This window comes from Heterodontus francisci, chromosome 4, assembly GCF_036365525.1.
Source record: "Heterodontus francisci isolate sHetFra1 chromosome 4, sHetFra1.hap1, whole genome shotgun sequence".
Classification (NCBI taxonomy): Eukaryota; Metazoa; Chordata; class Chondrichthyes; order Heterodontiformes; family Heterodontidae; genus Heterodontus; species Heterodontus francisci.
Genome location: NC_090374.1, coordinates 148,706,819 through 148,728,214, shown reverse-complemented (window position 1 = coordinate 148,728,214; position 21,396 = coordinate 148,706,819). Strand labels below are relative to the sequence as shown.

Genomic DNA, 21,396 nt, shown 5'->3' with positions numbered 1-21,396 from the left:
AGAGCACGATCACATGCCGCATTGTATCAGTTTGACTATGTGTAAAGACTGGCTAGAACCAGTTTGAACTGGCAGACCAGCGAAGCATGCTCTCCTGAAGGAAGGAAGAATTTGTGTCTCTCTGAGCAGAAAATCTACATTGGCCTACAGGCCGTGTTTCGCCTAAAACGGAAAAGACCCTTGGAAGGGAATATCTGCATTATTGGAAGTAGCAAATTCCTTTTCACTTCCAGTCTCTAAGAGTTTAGGGCGGCACAGTGGCGCAGTGGTTAGCACCGCAGCCTCACAGCTCCAGCGGGCTGGGTTCAGTTCTGGGTACTGTCTGTGCGGGGTTTGCAAGTTCTCCCTGTGACCGGGTGGGTTTCCGCAGGGTGCTCCGGTTTCCTCCCACAACCAAAGACTTGCAGGTTGATAGGTAAATTGGCCATTGTAAATTGTCCCTAGTGTAGGTAGGTGGTAGGAGAATGGTGGGGATGTGGTAGGGAATATGGGATTAATGTAGGATTAGTATAAATGGGTGGTTGTTGGTCGGCACAGACTCGGTGGCCCAAAGGGCCTGTTTCAGTGCTGTATCTCTAAAGAATAAAAAATAAGTCTCTGCCTCAGAAGTGACTTTCTGTTGCCTTTCGTGTTTCTGGGAGTTCTGGAAACTCAGTAAAGTTTCTACTCATAGGTCTATTTAGATTTTGAATTAGCAGTCTGTTATACTCCTTGTTGAAAGATCTATGCCGAAGTACCATGAACGCCTTTTCATTACAGACTGTTCATCAAACTCGCCTGGAGACTTCGAGTGGCATCGACTATTGGACTCTGGAACACCTCACCGAATCAGGAACCAAACCCACTAAGACTTACAACCCAGTTATTTTATTATTCCTAAGAGACAGCTCTAACTTAAAACATCATTTTAGAACCGGTTAACCATTGGTTTTTGAATGTATGTTTGTGCGTGTGTGAGGGTTAGGAGGAATAAGACGTTATAAAGTCTTTTCAGATGTAGATTTATCTCCGTATTGTTTAAGATTTAGTTTATTAATAAATAGTTAATTTGTTGTTGTTTAAAGGATACCTGGTTTGGTGTGTTTTATTCTGGGGGTTAATAAAGTGTTTAATTTGACTAATTTCCAGTAGACGGGAAACTTTAATATGCTGTGACCTGTGGAGTAATGGGACTGAATTGGCAGTGCATTACTCCCACCTTGGTCGTAACAATATATAAATTTAAAAAAAGTGGTCCTAGCACTGACCCTTGGGGAAAAACACTGTCTACTATCCACCAGTCTGAAAAACCATCATGTACCATGACTCGCTGTTTTCTGTTCTTAAGCCAATTTTTTTAAATCCAAGCTGACATTGACCCGGTTATTCCAAGAGCCTCAAATTTGTTAATCAGTCTATTATGTGGTATTTTATCAAACACTTAAAATCTATGTTGACAACATGCACGGTGTTCCCTTCATCAACCGTCTGTTACTTCATCAAAAAAATTCAATTAGAATAGTCAAGCATGATTTGTTTTACAAATCCGTGCTAGCCCTGGTTAATTAACTCAAACCGCTCCCAGTGCCTGTTGATTTTTTCCTTGATTATTGTCTCTAAAACATCACCCACCATGGACATTAAATTGACTGGCCTGTCTTTACACCCTTTCTTGGATAAGGGTGTCACATTTGTCACTCTTCAATCCTCTGGCACATCACCCATATCTAGGCATGCCAGGAGCAGCACCAGTCATATCCTTCTGCTAACTCCATTCCTACTTCCTTTAGCAACCTGGGATGCAACCCTCTGGACCAGGTGGCTTATCCACTCTAAGCATAGCCAGCCTTTCCAGTACATCCTGCCTATCAATTTTCACCTCATCCTTACTTCCACCATCTCTGCTTCGATGAATATTTTGTCAGCATCCCCTTGCTTACTAAATACCAATACAAAGTATTCATCAAGTATTCTAGCCCTGCGCCTCACAGAGCTTACTTCTGCACTCTTAACACCACCCACAGCCAGTGCTGGCCAGCTCTTTATAAACACTTGAATACAATTAACTAATTAACATCCTGTTCACCCTATTATCTTGAACTACCAGGTATTTATCATCCATTAACAGAACTTCAGACCCTAACAGATTCCCCGTTTTTCTTTAAATTAAATACATATATATGAAAAATAAATTTTAAAAAGATACAGAAAAATGTATTAACTTTTCAACAGCATCAGCTATTAACATGTTGTATATCCCCCCTTTAAAAATAACTTGTTTAAAGAAAAAGTGATCTGATCATTAAAAATTTCCATGTTTTCCTAACTTATAATGCAAATCGGCCCTCTTTGAGGACATCCAACAATTTTTTTTGAACAAGCACCTCGCTTAGTAAAACAATCCGACAACTGATGCCCTGCGTCAACCCATTTTATTTTGGAAATTTATTTTCGTTCCAACATTTCTTTTATACTCGAGAGATCAATCCTCAACCGCTTTTCTGTGACACTTTTTGTCGAATGGACATTGTCCCAGAGAGAATGGTTATCTACGTAGCATTATTTAGGAAAACTTTTCTCCTATTACCCCATATACAAGAGTTCCTTTAAAATACTCGATAAATACATACCCACATCCATCAGTGCAAGTGTCTCAGCAGCTAAGGTGCTTTTAACCATCCTCTTTATTTTCTTTGATTCCCAGGCTAACGGACAACATTTATCATTTCTTCCCACCAAAAATATAATGAACCCTGCTGTGCTCGAATAACCATCGGGAAGATTAGCGTGTGAGGCGTCACTAGAAATGACTCATTTCATTTCTTCTGGGTCACCCAATGCTGGAAACTTGAGTGTACATTTATCAAAACTCAATCTCTTCAATATCTTATTTGCTTTCAGCACTTCCCCATCAGTAACATGTTTCAGCATGGTGCTCAGTTCTAACACTTCATAGCAAGCATCCGGCCTAGTATATGTGGACAACCAGTTCAACTGCCCAATTAAGCTCCTTAACTGGTCTACTTCTTCCTTGGTTGCAAAGTCTTCCTTTTGAGAGGATCTGGCCCGATTTATTTGGGACCCTATTAACATTCTCTAGGTAAGACTGTTGATTTAGGGTTACCCCCAACTTATTCTGCCTAATACTCAACCCTATATATTTAAAAGCTCCGGAAGCCCGCCTTCCAATTTTGAATTCCTGCAGAACTTTATCTACCACAAATTTCTCAAATGCCTCAGATCCTCCCCACAGAAAATTGTTCACGTGTATCAAGAAAATGCCTGCTAGTTTTTCTTCATAGTACCAATAAAACATTGCCGGATCCACTTTTAGTTGAATACAACCAGCTTTTAATAGGACAGCCCATAAATACACTTGTTTAGCTTCCATAATTTCCCTTCTATATCTCCAGCTTCTTTTGGTGGCTTTAAAAATACTTCTATTTGAAATTTCTCCCCTTGCAAAAATGCTGCTTTGATGTCAATAGACTTACATTTCCATGAGTGTGTCGCTAAAAGGGCTAAGAAAATCCTCAAACTTGCTTTTCTTGCTGTTGGGGAGTCCACTCTAACTTCTTGGTCACTTAGTTGTTCCTCAAATCCCCGAGTTACAAGTCTGGCCTTCGCTTTATACATACCATCTCTCTGTACAGATCCATCTATGGGACAATGCTGGTTGTCCTCTATCTGGCACCTCCACGTGTACGCCAAACTCTCTCCAACTGTCAAACTCTTTTTGCTTGGCATCCTTTATCAATTTACCATCTAACTTGTTAGTAGCCACTAGAGCTTCTGTATCGTAAGGGCTCCTACTTCTTGTAGCGCCCCTCGCCTGCTCTCTGGCCCTTGCTCTTGTGAAATCACGTCCCCTATTAGATTTCCTATCCCTTTCTGGACTGCTACTACTCGACCTGTCCCTCGTACAACTAGACTTCCTTTCACAAGTTCACGACCTTTTCTTTGGACTATGATCACCTTCAGGCCCACTGTCTGAACTTACACGACATTTTCTGGCTTTCCACATTTTCACTTCTGCCAATCTATAGGTCTGATATCCTGTTCTTTGTCTTGCAAATTCAGCCAATGTTTGTATTTCCCTGTGGCCTTTCCTGCCCTTCCTATAATGGTGGCTTCCCTCCATTCACTAGTCCCTTCTGGCATATATGTCACTCGAGTCCCAACTTTCAGTAGTTAACCTTTGGGATAAATGGCCTTATCTGGATCTGCACTATCACTTTGTTCACTCCCAGTCAGTCCATTATCTGCCACAATCTGCAGCTCGCAAAGGTCCGACGTATGTGCATGCACAGTACATGGTGCATTATCAGTGTCCATCATTCGTTCAGATTCTGTCAATGTATAATCAGCGCCAATAAGCCGAGAGGAATGTACTCTAACAGTCTGGTTGCCATCTTGCAAAATCACTGTTTTGCAATCAGTGCCTATAACTTTTCTTGGGCCTCTCCATTCTTTCTGCTCTTCTCTTTTTTAATACACCATATCCCCGGTATCAAAATTCTTTCCTAATGACCTGATCGGATACCTCAAAGCTCTCCTGATTTTTCTGAAACTTCTGCCTGAATAAATGCTCTTCTCTCTGCATGCATGGCATTCAAATGCTCTGCAAAAATGGAACTAATTTTTGTCCCCTCTAAAGCCGGGGATGATCCCACATTACCCAAAGTATTTTCGGATTCCTGTCATAAACTAATTGATAGGGGCTATAGCCCCCAACCATTTGAAGCATGTTTTTCACAGGTCCTGCCCACGCCAGAGCAGTAGTCAATTTACAATTTGGCTTGTTGGCTAAAGTTTTTCAAAACATTTAGTCAATCACAGCATGATTTCTCTACAAATCCCATTACTAAAAAGGATTTTCTGTTGCTGTGTGATTGCTACAACATTCATATTTTACACATACTCCTGAACTCATTGGCAAATTCTCCTCCATTATCAGTTAGAAACTTAGCCGGTGCTCCCAGTCTCATTCCTATCCACCTTCCCATTAACTTGTCCACTATTACTTTTTTGTCTTTACTATAAATTACCGACAGACTGAATCTAGTCACTACATCTATAAAGTGCAGAAGAAAAATGTTTTTGTCTTTATCCCATACATTCAAGTCCATAGCTACGGTTTCATTATAGTCCCTTGCTAATGGGAGACTCACTATGGGTCGCGTTGGCCTCCTCCTGTATTTTTTTAAATTTTTTTTAACAGATATCACATTTTTCACTGATATCATCAATAAATTTAGTGTAGTCATCATGTAGGACCCCTGCGTACTCAACCTAAAACAAGATGGATGTGCAAACTGTCGATGTCGTTTTGAAATAATTTGCCTTTTCTCCTTTAAATCCCCACCTCTGGGTGCCATTAATACTGCTTTAAGATTCTGCTTAGAGACATTAGGTCTTGTTAAAGGAATACAATAATGTCTCAACTGTGTAAACTGCAAAGCTACAGATTTCCCAAAGACAATCGCCTCATCATGTTCCATATCCAATTTCTTCAGAGTCTTTTTCATAGATGGTTTACTTAACAGCAAACGTATTTTACTGGATACTACATCTGTACTAATAAAATGGTTTATCCCTGCTATTTTACACTGAATTACCACTCTTTTTAGTGATTTCAACGTGTTGCCATCCCCAAACCTGAAACAGGTAGAACTGTTGTATTCTTTGACCTTATTTCGGTCTTCCTTACTTAAAGAATCCATGTAACACTGTAACCAGCCCATTCCATATACCATGGACGTACACCCACTGTCCAGTACTGTGCAATTGAACAAATCTGCGACTAGGACACATTACCGGACTGAAGCTTCTCGTGACCAGTACAATTCCTTCTGACTGATCAGTAGAGTCATCTTTGCCTTCTGAACCTTCCACGTCATGTGTCATCTCAAAACCCGGTTATTCCTTTTTGGACAACGCAACGCATTGTGATACTTTGAGTCACCTCGGAAACACCTGTTAACCACCCCTTGGTTATTCCTAGGGTTCATCCTTCTGCCATAATTGCCCAATTCCTGCCGTCTGTTACAGCTGCCAAAAGGGTCTCTATCCTCATTTGTTATATGTGTGTTTCTCCTTTTGTACTGATGTTTGGGCCCCATACTTGAACAGCCTCGAAATGCTGCTAGCATTGTATCCTCCACCTTTGGTGTCACCCCTAAAGAGCCTATCTGCGCCAAGAAAACAGCCGGAAAGGAATGTTTTCCTAAAAACATTTTTTAGGGCATCAGACATCTGATCAAAATGCGTATCTCTTTCCTTGAATCTAACTCCGGTTAATACCAAGAGCCTATCCATGGTTGATATCCTAGCATAATCTACTGTCCTTACCTGGTCTGGCTTACATGTTACTCCTGACCTACAGCGTGGTTGACTCTTAACTGCCATCGATGCCCACATCCCATGAAAGAATAAAAATAAAAACACCCTCTTTGTCCTTACATGCACTTAAACATGATGAAGTTCACAAGTTTCATATTTAAAGAAAATGGCATTCCATTGCATTTTTGTTAGAGAACACATCTTTTGTGGAAGGTGAAGAAAAAATGGCAATGCTTGTGGTAGAGTGTTGAGTGAATCAACAGTGGCCATTATCATTGTCGCCAGGCCACACAAACAAAAATCATAACCAACAATTTCAGAAGTTTTTCTTTTTTTTTGAAAAAAAAAGCATCATGGAGGTGAGGGGAAACATTTTTCAGGTTTCTTAAAACATTTCAAAATTAATTCCAAAGTAACTGAAGGAACAGAACTCTACCTGCAACATTTGATTCAAAATCAGTACACTCGTAGGTGAAAGCCATTTAGGTAAATTATATTTTCCCTTCTGTAAAAGAAAACACAACACAGTTAAAAAAATGTACTTGCATTAGTGTTTTCCTCAACTGGTAGCAGGTTCAATATACCAAAAAAGGAGTAAAGTCAAGTTATCAATAAAAGTCTTTTGAAGGCACAGTGACATTATTCATACAGCTCTTCCCATTTCCCATTTCTCAAAATAGTTAGATGATAGTAGAAATCTTCTAAGATTTTCAATTAATGTAAAAGGGCTGTACGGGAGGGGAACTCTCCATATTAAAAAAAAAAATCACTGTGGACTCAGGAGGGTGATAGATAAATGTAAAAAATGACAGGTGAAAACGTGATCAAAATTAGTCAACAGAAAATTGGAGTGCTGCAAGTCAGCTGTGCTAACCTTCCAGATCAACTCTCCTATCTAGCAAGGCTCCATGTTGGGAATGCAAACTTCTGCACAAGATGAAAGGTGAAAGTGGCTACCAGCCAGGAGACCAGCATGTAAAGACATTAATTAAGGATTAAAATCAGAAAGAGCATGGCACTGGCATTATGCATTTGTCACCTCCTGTTTTTTTGAGCGCGATATGCCCAAAGACAAAAAGTGACTAAAACAGCTCAATGCACAAGGTAAACATTTATAAAACTGAACTTCATGTGTTTCTGTATTTTTGTACACATTCCATTTTTAGCTGATTCATGGGGCTGGATTTTAACAGCCTTTTTATTCTTTCATGGGATTTGGGCATCACAAGGCCAGCATTTGTTGCCCATCCCTAATTACTCGAGAAGGTTGTAGTGAGCCACCTTCTTGAACCTTTGGGGATGGGCAGGGAGGCGGGAAGGCGTACCTGTCATCGTCCTGCCAAAATGCCACCTTGCCCACAGTGGGTAGGATGACAGATGGCCCTCCTGCCCAGAGCCCAATTGAGCCACTTAAAATGGCCAATTAAGAGCCTCTTCCCACTTATGCTGGCATTCTACCAGGCTTGGGATGGGCCTCTGCCACGTGGGGTCACCACCAGGTAATCCCTGGTGGCCTCCCAGCGAGCTCAGTAGGTGGTGTTGGGGGTTGGTAGGGGCCTCCTTTTTGGGCACTCTTTGGCCCTTGTGGCAATGGCCACTGCCACGACAACTGCACCGTCTGACCTCAACAATCCCTCTCGCCAGGCGTGCCTCACTGGCTCCCGTATCCCCAGACTCCACGTACTTGATTGTGAGGGCAACCGTCTATTGATGTGTCCTCCTCCTCCAGGTGCAGCCCTAGCAGTGGCCATCACTCCTGGTGGTGGTGCTGAGCTGCCAGCCCTCCTTAAAAGGAACGGCTGCAGCGGACAAGATGCAGCCCCGAGTCCCGCTGACTGCCAAAGTATGTTTGCCTCCCTCTTTCAGGCCCAGCAGCGGGACCTCTGCCACCAGCACTAAATCCAGCCCACAGATTCAGAAGGAAGATTAATAAATACAATGAGAATCTTCTTTAAAAGACTGAAGGAGCAACTCCACAAAATTGCACTCAAAGAGCACTTCTTAGGAGCATCAGATTACAAACTCATTCATTCAATCCAAACTTTTAAATAATTTTTTTTTTTAAGTAAACATTTTACCAATTTTCTGGCCTCCACCTGGGCAACATGCTTTTTTTGGTTGGATTCTGTGCCATATTGTCCTCCAGTGCCTCACCCAAATGCCCCTTATTCAAGGGCATACTTTGGCAGTGCCAAGAACATATTTATCCATGGACACATGCACAAACAATTTCTTTAGTTATGATTCCAAGTTCCATCAGAATATAATTGTACGGATCTTTTACCATTATGCATAAATTACCCAAGTTACTGGAAATTCCAGACATCATTCTGCCTCGCCAATTGAGCTTTTGTAAATTAAATGTTGGCTGCACAATCTAACATGGCAATGAAGCTGGAATAAAATACCACGGACATAAGCAATGGAGAAAGTGAGGGAGGACAAAGAGAATGCAAGAATGTGCTTATGAAAATACATACAGATAATGCAAGAAAAAAATGCATACCGTTATTTTCCTGTACAGAGTCATCACATTATCATCATCAAATGGGAGAAATCCACACAGAAGTGCATACAAGAGAACTCCCATACTCCAGATGTCAGCCTGTTTTGAAAAAACAAATAAAGCTGAACAGTATAAATTATCCTAATCTGAAGCAAAGCACTCAAGCAGATATACCATAATCGAGGCATTTTCACCTGTGTATTAATTTCTAATCATAGTATTGTGTAACTCCATTAATCCCCATCATTTACTAGCTTCATTCAAGTAAAATCACTATTATATAATTTGAAGATTCATTATCAAGTGAAATTATCAGTCCATTTTCTATCGGAGCCACTTTGGAAGATAGGAACTGTTAGATGAGAAAAAGCCAAAGGTTCATCTAGTTTGCTTTTGATCACCCTGGTAGTCAAATAATACACGATAATAGAGGTGTTGACTAATCACAGCATTACTCACTCATGTCTCAAATTACTTATATGCTGTATCCCAAACATACTGAAAGAAATAAAATTTAATTTGCATTGAATGAATCAAAACTTTACTCCTACCATTTTCCTAGGGAGCCATTATTAGTACCCGCTTGTTGAATAATGTTTCCACCGATTTGTTTTGAACTTGCCCCCCTTCAAGTGTAGGCCATGTCCTCTGATTCTATTGTCTGGACAAAGTGAAACAGCTTGACATGGTTTACATTATCTAGTCCCTTTAGAATCCCAAAAAACAACAATCATATCACCTCTCTTTTCCAATGAGAACATGCCCAAATTACACAATTACTCTTCATAATTCAATCCCTCCAAACCATTGTTCTCCTCTCTAACCTTCAATAACTCTAATATTCTTTTTGTACTGCAGTGACCAGAACTCTACACACTATTCTGTGATCACACCAACGATTAATAAAGTGGCAGGATTACCCATTTTGTCTGAATATAGACATTTTAATAAATCCCAACAACTGTTTTTTTTTATATATACACTGCCACGGAGCATTTTTGCAATCGCTTCAGTTTATTGTTAATCAGGATCCCCCAGATTCCTTTATTTTCTATGCACGTTATTTTCTTTCAATTTCCCTTGCTGAATATTTTTATCTCTGAAGCACTTTGCATTTCTCTACACTGAATTTCATCCGCTACCTATCGGTCCAATTCCAATTGAAATTCTCCTGTAGGTTATCCAATTTATCTTTGGAGTCTGCAACCTTTGTTAGCTTTGTATCATCCACAATTTTGTTCCTGTGCTTGTGACTCCTACCTCCAGATCATTTATGAAGATATTAAAGAGGTCTCAAAGCAGACTTCTGTAGGACCCTTTTCGTAATATGCTCCCAGACTATTGACAATCCTTGTATCACCACCAATTGGTCAACCAATTAGGAATCCATTGTAAAATATTTCTACTAATCCCCGTTTATTTTCAGTACCAGCCTTTTCAGAGGAACTGTATCAAAGGCTTTACTGAAATCCATGTACAACAGATCCACTGTGTTTTCCCCATCAAGCTGCTTAGTCACACCTTGAAAAGAAAACCAGTTAAATTGGCAAACTTCCCATTTATTAACCCATAATGACTATCTTATGATTCCATCTCTATCCAGGTGCTCCATAACCTTAAATCGGTAATAACAGCTTCCATAACTTTACCTACAATGGATATCAAATTCACTGGTTTGTAGTTTCCTGGATTACTTTTGCTACATTTTATAAAAATAGGAATAACATCTTTCTTTCTCCAGTCCAGTGATTGCTGGAAGGTTTGTGCTACATTACCTGTAATTTACTTAAGGATCCTCTTATGCATCTTATCCAGCTCCCAAAATTTATTTACCTTAAATTTCACAGCTGTTCGACAACCAAGCTGGTAGCAATGTAAAGGGTTGCAACTTGCCTCTGCAACACTCTTCAGTTCTATTTCCAGATCAAACAAATTATCTGCCTTCTCTCTCTCTCAACACATTTGCAGCCTGTGTAGCATCAGTTGTCATGTCCTCACCCAATTCATCCCTTGTTTTTCTTTTCCTCTTAATATAACTAGAAAAAAATTCCTTCACTTTTGTTACATTCAATTTGAAATTTTTCTTTGCCATTGCTACTTTTTTGGCATGCTTTTTCGTATTGAATCAATCATAATTCTGTGCCATTTTTCTTCATGACCGTAAATGGTGTTTTTTTCAGTCACGAGTTGCTAGGTAGCCCCATTCAACCAGGCAGAAGTGCCTTCATGTTTGGTCCCTTTGTTTTGCATGGGCACGCATTGATCCACTGCATGCAGAATCACCTCTTTGAAAGAACTCCTTGATTCCTCCACTCTCTGAGGCATATTCAAGCCCACTCTGACATGGCTTTTCAAGTACATAAAGTTATCCCTCTTAAAGTTTGGCAATTTTATTTTAGTAGCCTCCCCAATTCTTGCAATGCCAAATGCGATCATATGATTATTACTCAACTTAACCAGATAAACATAACCCCTGTAGGCTTCATAAAAGTTAAAGGGTCAGGTAGGGATGAGTAGGATGCGAAGCCTCCAGAATCAAAAAGTCATGGTAACCGTGGGAGAAAAGTCTCAAGGGTGCATAAGCAGCCCGGGCCATTTAAAGAATCAAAGTGATTGATGACAACGCTACGTCATCAGAATGCGCCGCGGCGCGCACATGCGCACACGGTCTCGGGCCCTCTGCGCATGCAGAGAATAAAAGAATATGTCATCACTTAGAGTTAGTCCCATGGAAGTATTGATCGACCACAGCATTAAAAGCCTTAAAATGAAAACTGAAATCAATCTGGAGACTGAAATATATCCATTACAAGAATTTCTAGTCAATATCACAATAAAACAAATGCATCCAAGCCTGTCTTTAAATGTTTCATGGGTCCATACTGTGAAGCCTTATATAAAGCCTTATATATATGAAGCCATAAATAAATTTGCAGATTAATGGGAACATCCATTGAAAGTTTATTATTGTGATTGATTTAGCCAGTATCCTAAATGAGCAGTATATCAGAAGGTGGCAATACTTTGGTGTTTGTCCTTCATGGTCAAAGATGACCATAACATCAATTAAAATTCATGAAGTTTCAGATACAATGTGTTCGAAGAATGAATTGGTCAGTGATGTCATGACTTGTGCATGAAATAGATTGTAGTGAGGCACATTTGAATCCAATGGCAAGATAAAGTTGAGGCAGCTGGAGATGATTCTGGATGCAGTGGATGACCTTGGTACCTAAGTGCCTGACCACAGTCTTAACGCTCCACAATGCTTTGCTTAGTCACCCTTATGGCTGTTGAATTCGTATTGAACTCCTCCGCTGAGTAGGACGTTGCATGCAAGGATAGGCAAATCCTAACTCACCGATGGGTAGACACATTGGCTACCCTCATCTGGTTTTGTCCGCCTGTTGAGACGATTTGCCAGAGTGCGGCCGCTGTTGCATGCAAACTATACTTGGAGCCACAGCTAAGAGCTGTGTGCCAGTGACAACCAATGAATGTTGAACCACTGCGAAAGGTGCAACATGTTCCCTCCTTTAGAGGTACTATCCCTCCCAGATGCACCCCATACTACCAATTCCATGTCGCACAATGTGTACTGTGCTGCTGGGAAATACTGCTTTTCACTCAGACATTTTAAATAGCTGTTTAGATAGCCACTCACCCACCCACCCCCCCTTGTTACTGATGTACTATTCAGAATTTTAATGCAAAAAAGTATTCACACTTTTATTTTATTTCCTTTTTTGCTGTCCATTCCAAACAGGTATTCTTTGGCTGTTTAGAGTACAATGAACACAGTTATTTGCTTCTTTTTCTCTGAAGCCTGGGAAAGCTAGTTAACAGTGCCATTCTCCTAGATTTGCCAACAGACAGTGCAGTTTGCCTTCCAGTAAATTAGCTGCAGGAAAGCGTTTGTTAGCTTGTGTACATAGAATGGCTGTAATCATTTGCTAGTGGGCATGTGCCAAGTGCTGATGTCACGACAGACAATCATTAGTGTACGTAATCATGCAATTTTGCGTCAGGTCATTATTACTGGTAAAAACATGCTACCACCAAAACAGTATGGTTACTGGCCCTGGGAAGACTGCTGATGGTCAGGAGGATGCAGCATGAATGAAAAAGATTAACAATGCTTTAAAACAAAATTTGGTAAGTGCATCTTCTGTTGCCATTAGCCAAGCAAGATTCGCACCACAACAGATGCTGAAAAGAAAAGCAGCTACTGAGGCACCCTCAGGATATTTTGCAGACCAGTTGAGAACTTGTTGTTAGATCCCAGCTGGAGTATTCTGGACAGTGCTGGGCACAACACTTCTGGAAAGATGTAAAGGGCTTTAAAAAAAAAGGTAGAGGTTTCCCAGGATGTTACCAGGGATGAGGGTCTTCAGTTAAGAGGATTTGTAAAGGGTAGGTCATGTCTGACAAACGTGATTGAATTTTTGAAGAGGTGACTAAAGCAGTGGACACGGAATATCTATGCATGTTGTTTGTAAGGACTTCCAGAAGGCATTCGATAAAGTCCTTCCTAAGAGATTGTTAGCTAAAGTTAAAGCCCATGGAATTGAAGAAAAATTATTGACCTGGTTAGGAAATTGGCTGAGCAGAAGACAGAGTGGGTATAATGGGCAAGTACTCTATTTGGCAGGATGTGATTTGTGGCATCGCACAGGGATCGGTGTTGGGGCCTCAATTATTTTCTGTATTTATTAACAACTTAGATGATGGGATAGCCAGCTACACATCCAAGTTTGCCAACCACACAAAGTTGGGTGGCATTGTAAGGAGTATAAACGGAAGCATAAAATTACAAAGAATTATTAATAGCTTAATTGAATGGGCAAAATGTGGCAAATGGCTTTCAAATGTAGGCAAGTGTGAGGTCATCCACTTTGGCCTAAAAGGGTAGATCAAAGTACTTGCTAAATGGTTCGAAAAGCTAGAAAAACAGTGGATGTCCAGATACACAAATGTCATGAATAGATACAGAAAATAATCGAAGAGGCTAATGGAATGTTGGACTTTATATCTAGAGGACTAGAATACAAGGGAGTAGAAGTCATGCTTCAGCTATACAAAACCCTGGTTAGACTACACCTTAGGAAGGATATATTTGGCCTTGGAGGGAGTACAGAATATATTTACTAGAATGATACCTGGACTCCAATGGTCAAATTACAAGCAGAGATTACACAAACTAGTGATTGGATTGTATTTCCTGGAATTTAGAAGATTAAGGAGCAATTTGATCAATGTTTTCAAGATTTTAAGGGGAACTGAGACAGTAGATAAAGAAAAATGATTTCCACTGTTTGGGGAGTCTCGGACTGGGGGCATAGCCTAAAGACGTAGAACCAGGCCTTTCAAGAGTGAAATTAGGAAACACAAAAGTTGGCAGAAGTTTGGAACACTCTTCGACATATGGATGCTTTGTCAATGTTAAATCTGAGATTGATAGATTTTGTTAACCAAAGGGATTAAGGGATATGGGGCAAAGGCAGGCATATGGAGTTAGACTGCAGATCAGCCAAAATCTCACTGAATAGCAGAACAGGCTTGAGGCGCTAAATGGCTAACTCCTGTTCCTATGTCCTAAGTTCGCAGGAGAGACTGGAAAAGGAATGTTTGCCTTGGAACAGAGCAAGTTAAGAGGTGATCTAATAGGAGGATTTCAAGATGATGAGAGGTTTGGGCAGAGTAGGTAGAGAAAAAGTATTCCCTCTGGTGAATGGATCAATTACCAGAGGTCATAGATTTAAAATCATTGGCAAAACATTTAGAGGCAAGATAAGAAGAAATGTTTTCACCCAGTTATGGTCAGGATCTGGAACACTACCTGAAAAGCTTGTGGAAGCGGATTCCATAACTGATTTTAAAAACAAGTTGGACAGGTACTTAAGGACGAGGAACCTACAGGGTTACGGACAAAACACAACAGTTCTTTTTCACTACAACTTCTTTATCTGCCGTTATCCTCTCTAATTGCTTCACTTCCTCTGCATACCCTTTCAAAATACCTTGCTCTTCTTTGAAAACTGTAGTAAAGTACAGGCACAATGTGTCGAATGGTCTCTTTCTGCGCTGTGAGATTCTCTGATTGTAGGACAATTAGGAGTCTATTTGGTATGGCTATTACTCCTTCATATGTTATATTAAAACTGAGGCAATTGCCCATCAGCAATTGGGTTGTGCCACCAACGTGTTTGCTACATTCAAACAGCACTGAGCAGTATAAACAAACATAGTATCATACTAGATGGTCTGTGACTTTGGGAAATAGATGTTGATTCTAAGTGGCATTGATCAGTCTCTTATAAAGAAAGTTAAACGTTCCGATAAGAGAGAGAGAATCAGGGTACAGACGAGACATATTCCATAAGTAGTAAAAGGTTGTTCAGCAAAAGCTGGAGATCCTTGTATCAGTAGAGAAATTAAAATGTGTGTCAAAGCAGAGACACATGACAACTCTAGGGCTAATAATACAAAAGAAACTCAAGCCAAATTAAAAAAAACACAAAACTGATCTTAAAAAAAGCTAAAAGGAGTTATGAAGAAAGACTGGCAGATAAAGGGAAATTAATTAAAGATTTTATAAACATAGTTAAAGAAAGCATCAGCCATTTAGAAATGAAAATAAGAATGTTATGGAGGATGAAGGAATGGTGAAGGTATCAAATAAGTACTTTACTATAGTTTTCAAAGAGCAAGTTATTTTGAAAGGGTATGCAGAGGAAGTGAAGCAATTAGAGAGGATAACGGCAGATAAAGAAGTTGTAGTGAAAAAATGGGTGTAAATCATGGAAGAGAGTTACAGGGCCCTGATGGCATGAAAACTGAATGCTCACGAAGTCAGAGGTACGACAACAATTTTTCAAACATCCCTGGATATAGAAGTTTTTGCAAATAACTGGAGAGTTGCCAACTTAACAGCTCTGTTCAAGAGGGGGTAAAAAGGATAAACATAGTTAATTAAAGATCAGTCAGGCCAACATGTTAGTGGGTAAACCTCAAGCCTATAATGTAGATAAAATTAATACTCACCCAGAAAGACATGTTTGGCACATTTAGTAGCATTCTTAGAGGCAATAATGGCATGCATTGATAAAGAAAATGCAGTGGGTATCCTGTACATGGATTTAAAAAAAAAAAAAAAATGTATTCATGGGATGTGAGTATCGCTGGCAAGGCCAGCATTCATTGCCCATCCCAAACTGCCATTGAGAAGGTGGTGGTGAGCTAACTTCGAACTGCTACAGTCCATCTGGTGTAGGTATACCCACAGTGCTGTTAGGGAGGGAGTTCCAGGATTTTGACCCAGTGACAGTAAAGGAACAGCGATATATTTCCAAATCAGGATAGTGTGCAGCTTGGAGGGGAACTTGCAGATGGTGGTGTGCATATAAGAGGTCGAGGTCATAGGTTTGGAAGGTGCTGTTGAAGGAGCCTTGGCGAATTGCTGTCGTGCATCTAGATGATACTCACTGCTGCCATTGTGTGCAGGTGGTGGAGGAAGTGAATGTTTAGGGTGGTGGATGGGGTGTTGATCAAGCGGGCTGCTTTGTTCTGGATAATGTCAAGCTTCTTGAGTCTTGTTGAAGCTGCACTCATCCAGGCAAGTGGAAAGAATTCCATCACACTCCGGACTTGTGCCTTGTAGATAGCGGAACAGGCATTGGGGAGTCAGTAGGTGAGTAACTCAATGCAGAACTCCGAGCCTTTGACTGTTCTTGTAGCCACATATTTACACAGCTGGTTGAATTAATTTTCTGGTCGATGCTGACCTCCAGGATATTGATAGTGGGGGGAATTTGGCAAAGGTAATGTTGTTGAACTTCAAGGGAAGATGGTTAGATTCTCTCTTGTTGGAGATAGTTGTTGCCTGGCGCAAATGTTACTTGCCACTTATCAGCTCAAGCTTGAATACGGTCCAGGTCTTGCTGTATGTGGGCGCAGACAGCTTCAGTATCTGAGGAGTGGTGAATTGTGCTGAACATTGCACAATCAGCAGTGAACATTCCCGCTTCTGACCTTATGATGGAGGGAAGGTAATTGATGAAGCAGCTGAAGATGGTTGGGGCATGACCCTGAGGAACTCCTGCAGTGATGTCCTGGGGCTGATATGATTGGCCTGCAACAACCACAAACATCTTTTATGCTAGGTATGACTCCAATCAGTGGAAAAGTTTCCCCACAATTTTCATCGACTTCAATTCTGCTGGGGCTCCTTGATACCACAAATGGTCAAATACTGCCTTGATGTCAAGGGCAGTCACCCTCAGCACACCTCTTGAATTCAGCTCTTTTGTCCATGTTTGGACCAAGGATATAAATGAGGTCTGGAGCTGAGTGGCCCTGGCCTGGTTATTGGTGATTAAGTGCCGCTTGATAGCATTGCCAATGACGCCTTCCATTACTTTGCTGATGATTGAGAGTTGACTGGTGGGGATTTGTCCTGTTTTTTTGTGGACAGGACATACCTGGGCAATTTTCCACATTGTTGCGTAGATGTCAATGTTGTAGCTGCACTGGAACAGCTTGGCTAGGGATGTGACTAGTTCTAGAGCACACATCTTAGTGTTAGAGCTGGGATGTTATCAGGGCCCGCAGCCTATGCTGTATCCTGTATATTCATCCGTTTCTTGATATCACGTGGAGTGAATTGAATTGATCAAAGCCTGGCATCGGTGATGCTGGGGACCTCAGGAGGACACCGAGATGGATCATCCACTCAGTACTTCTGTGAAATGGTTACAAATGCTTCAGCCTTGTGTCTTGTACTTATGTGCTGTGCTCCCCATCATTGAGGATGAGGATGTTTGTGGAGCCGCCTCCTCTGGTTAGCTGTTTAATTTTTCACCACCATTCATGACTGGATGTAATAGGATCATCAAATGATGTTGAAGATACTGCCGCATTGGAGGCTTGTTGATAAAATTAAAGGCACAGTTAAAGGGAGTATGACAGCATGGATAGGAATTTGGATAAGGAAAATGTGTCTGTGGTTAATAGATGCAAAACTGGAGAGATCTAAACAGTGGCGTTCCCCAGAAGTCAAATGTTGGGACCATTGTTAAATGATCTGGATTAGGAGCATGTGACACAAAATAAAAATTTGCCAATGGCACAAAAATAAGTAGCTTGGTGAACTGTGAAGATATAACTTAATTCAAACAAAGTTACAAGGAGATAGAAAAGGTGTTGAGAGGTTTTGATAAAGAAAATCAGGAAAAACTATTTCCAATGATCATTGAGTCAGTAGCTAGAGGTCAGAAATATAAAATCGCCACCGAGAGTGAAGAGAATAGTTAGGATATTTTTGTTTTTAAGCAGGGGGTTGTTAGAAGATGGAATGCCCCATCAGAAACAGTGGAGGAAGCAGAACCTGTACTAATATTTTTAAAGGATATTGGATCAACATTTGAAAACAAAAGATTTCAAACAATATGGAAAAGGACAAGGGAACAGAACTAAAATACTTCTTTCAGAGATAGCACAGACACAATAAGCCAAATGGATTACTCCGATTTGAACTCCAAGACTAATAAATAGCATCCATGCACAAGATTAGAGGAGCCAGTCAGACAGGTCTGATGCCATCAGTTCTAGTTCCACATCTTGTATACATCTCCAGGAGTCTTGATGGAGAAACTAAATACAAGATTTCTCATGAGTAGGAAAGATCTTTACTAGTCTGAAGAAGTAGCCTGCTTGAAAATGCTCCTTAATTTTGATATTTAAATATAAACTATTTCAATAAAATACTTCACTTACCTCAGATCCAATGTAAGCTTTACCTTGAATAAGTTCAGGTGCTGCATAGGCAGGGCTACCACAGCATGTTGTTAAATGGTAATCTAAGCCACCCTGCAACAGAGAACTGAAGCTGTAACTAGATGTCTACACACACCAATGGAATGCAGCAGTTCTACAAACTCTTAAGTCAAAGAAATGTTCAGTCACTTTGCCAATTTTATCCTCTATTATCACTTCCTTTCCTGAATTCATAGGCTCCTGTTTGGGTACAACGGCACTCCTCGCATACCTCCCCAGGCTGCCATTCATTATAGTTACCCTGGATAGCTTTACCAATGTCTACTTTCCAATAGCAATCATTGGATAATAACCAGGAGTACAAAATCTAGCTGGTAGACCCTTCTATAATCCAGAGATGCCAAGGCTAACATATTTTACTTTACTAACAGCAATAGGAATCCCATAATGCTTGCAAACTCAATCATTTAGTGAACAACATGCCACCTTTACAGACAACCAAAAGACAATTCAAATCAACCTGGTCTAATCATAGATCCAACATTAATTTAATGAGGCTGTCAAGACCTGAAGGCTGAGGCATCTCAAGATAATTAAATTCCTTTACTGTGTTGGAAGTTAAATTGCAATTGACCTACTTAGTTTGATTTGCAAACAGTGGAGCAAACACAATGGGGTATCAGTTATAGGGACTCTTGGTCTGCCTCCTTGATACTAGTTTCAATGGGATCAAATCCCATTAGATTAACCTTAAGATATAACTTACAAAACCACCAGACATCTCAGCATCTTGCTGATGTACCTAATAGCACATCCTTATATCAGGTCCACATTAATACATCTCGGTGGTAAGACAGGGTTTAGGATTCTTGAAGGCTATTTACATCGAGATATTCCTTTAAAGAGAATGAATATAGCATCCTCAGGATGTCAGAAAGCACTTCTGAACAAATTCATTATTTTGAAGTGTAAGTACTATTGTTATGTAGGCAAATACAACACCCAAATTGTGCACAGCAATGCCCTACAAATAGCAAAGATCGGTTAAATTTGTTTTTTCCCTTGTATTGTCTGCGGGAGGAATAGTGGTGAGGACACTGGGAGGACTCTGCATTTCTTCAGAAAATGTCATGGCATCATTTATGGCCACTTGAACGGAATGTCTAATCTAAAAGACGGTACTTCCAAAAAAATGCAGCATTCTTTCAGCAAAACATAATGCAAGATGACAGTTCGGATTTAAACTTCAGCTGTGGAGCTTTTTAAATATACACATTAAAAATGTCAAAAATTATTAGTTTAAAGGATGTGAGATTTTTTGGCAAATTACCACCCCGATTCTCTTGGGATAACATTTTAAATATAGAGTCATAGAGTTATACATCACAGAACAGGCCCTTCGACCCATCGTGTCCATGCCGACCATCAAGCACCTATCTATTCTAATCCCATTTTTCAGCACTTGGCCCGTAGCCTTGTATGCTATGACATTTCGAGTGCTCATCTAAATAAAGTTGTGAGGGTTCCTGCCTCTACCACCCCTTCAGGCAGTGCGTTCCAGATTCCAACCACCCTTTGGGTGAAAACAAATTTCCTCAAATCCCCTCTAAACCTCTTGCGCCTTACCTTAAATCTATGACCCCTGGTTATTGACACCTCCGCTAAGAGAAAAAGTTTCTTCCTATCTAACCTATCTATGTCCCTCAATTTTGTATTCCTCAAATCAGATCTCCCCTCAGCCTTCGCTGCTCTAAGGAAAACAACCATAGCCTATCCAGTCTCTCTTCATAGCTGAAATGCTCCAGCCCAGGCAACATCCTGGTGAATCTCCTCTACACCTTCTCCAGTGCACTTCTTATAGTGTGACGAATATGAGCAAGATCAGAAGACTACAGCAGCACAAAGTCACCCATTTGCAGCAAGAAGCTTGTAGTATGTTCAGCTTAGATCCATTTTTGAGATGGGATGTGAAATCAAGGCCCTGTCTGCAACTTCAGCTAAATATAAAAGATCCCACAGCATAAGACCTGGTGAGTTCTCCTGGTGTTCTGGCCAATATTTGCCCATCAGCCAACACCCAATAAAGATGATCTAACCATTTATTTCATTGCTGCTGTGGGACCTCATGTGCAAATTGTCTCCCACATTAGAACAGCAACTACACTTCAAAAAGTATGCAATGGGCAATAAAGCGCTTTAGGATGTTCGGAGGATGTGAAAGTAAAAGTAAGTTCTTTCTTCGGTACAGCAAGCATGGAAGTTAATGAATTAACTAGTTAGATTAAGGGTTTGTTGAAATAACTGTACAGGGTATAATATTTCTCCCTCATTCAACAACCAAGCTGAACCACAGAGTCCAAGAACAAAAAGCTTCCACCCTTAAACCTTTATCGCTGCTTGCACAAGCAACTCATGAAACTTAGGGCACCATGTAATCAAAGGTACAATTGCCTCAGAAAAGATGCATGATACAAACTTTTCAAAATACAACAAAAAAAAGTCAAGAAATGCTGGAAATACTCAGCAGGTCTGGCAACATCTGTGGAGAGAGAACAGTTTTTTTGCTTTTTAAAGCTCCAGACAGACTTTCTGGTCACCGGGTTGAACACATAACTAGATATATGGCTGCAGTGCAGACACATCAGTGTTGAAGCTTCAAAGACCATTGACTAAAAAGCTATAAATCACACCAATTAAACTGCTTCTTCTGGGGTAAAGATTGTGGCCTGAGTTTTGCCAGAATTTTGTATTTAAAACACAGCTTCAAGAAACTAAGTGGATAACAGCAACTTTTT

The 21,396-nt window shown here is 40.4% G+C and overlaps 1 protein-coding gene across 3 annotated transcripts in view; it reads right to left on the bottom strand.

The window, feature by feature from the left end:
• Window positions 1-21,396, bottom strand: part of melk (maternal embryonic leucine zipper kinase) — a 138,609-nt gene that overhangs the window by 66,245 nt on the left and 50,968 nt on the right. For all 3 annotated transcript variants that reach the window (XM_068030308.1, XM_068030310.1, XM_068030309.1), the window contains 3 exons: window positions 18,602-18,694; window positions 8,828-8,926; window positions 6,758-6,826 (listed from right to left, as the gene is read on the bottom strand). In XM_068030308.1, the coding sequence (XP_067886409.1) occupies window positions 6,758-6,826; window positions 8,828-8,926; window positions 18,602-18,694 (261 nt within the window). The remainder of the gene's footprint in view (window positions 1-6,757; window positions 6,827-8,827; window positions 8,927-18,601; window positions 18,695-21,396) is intronic.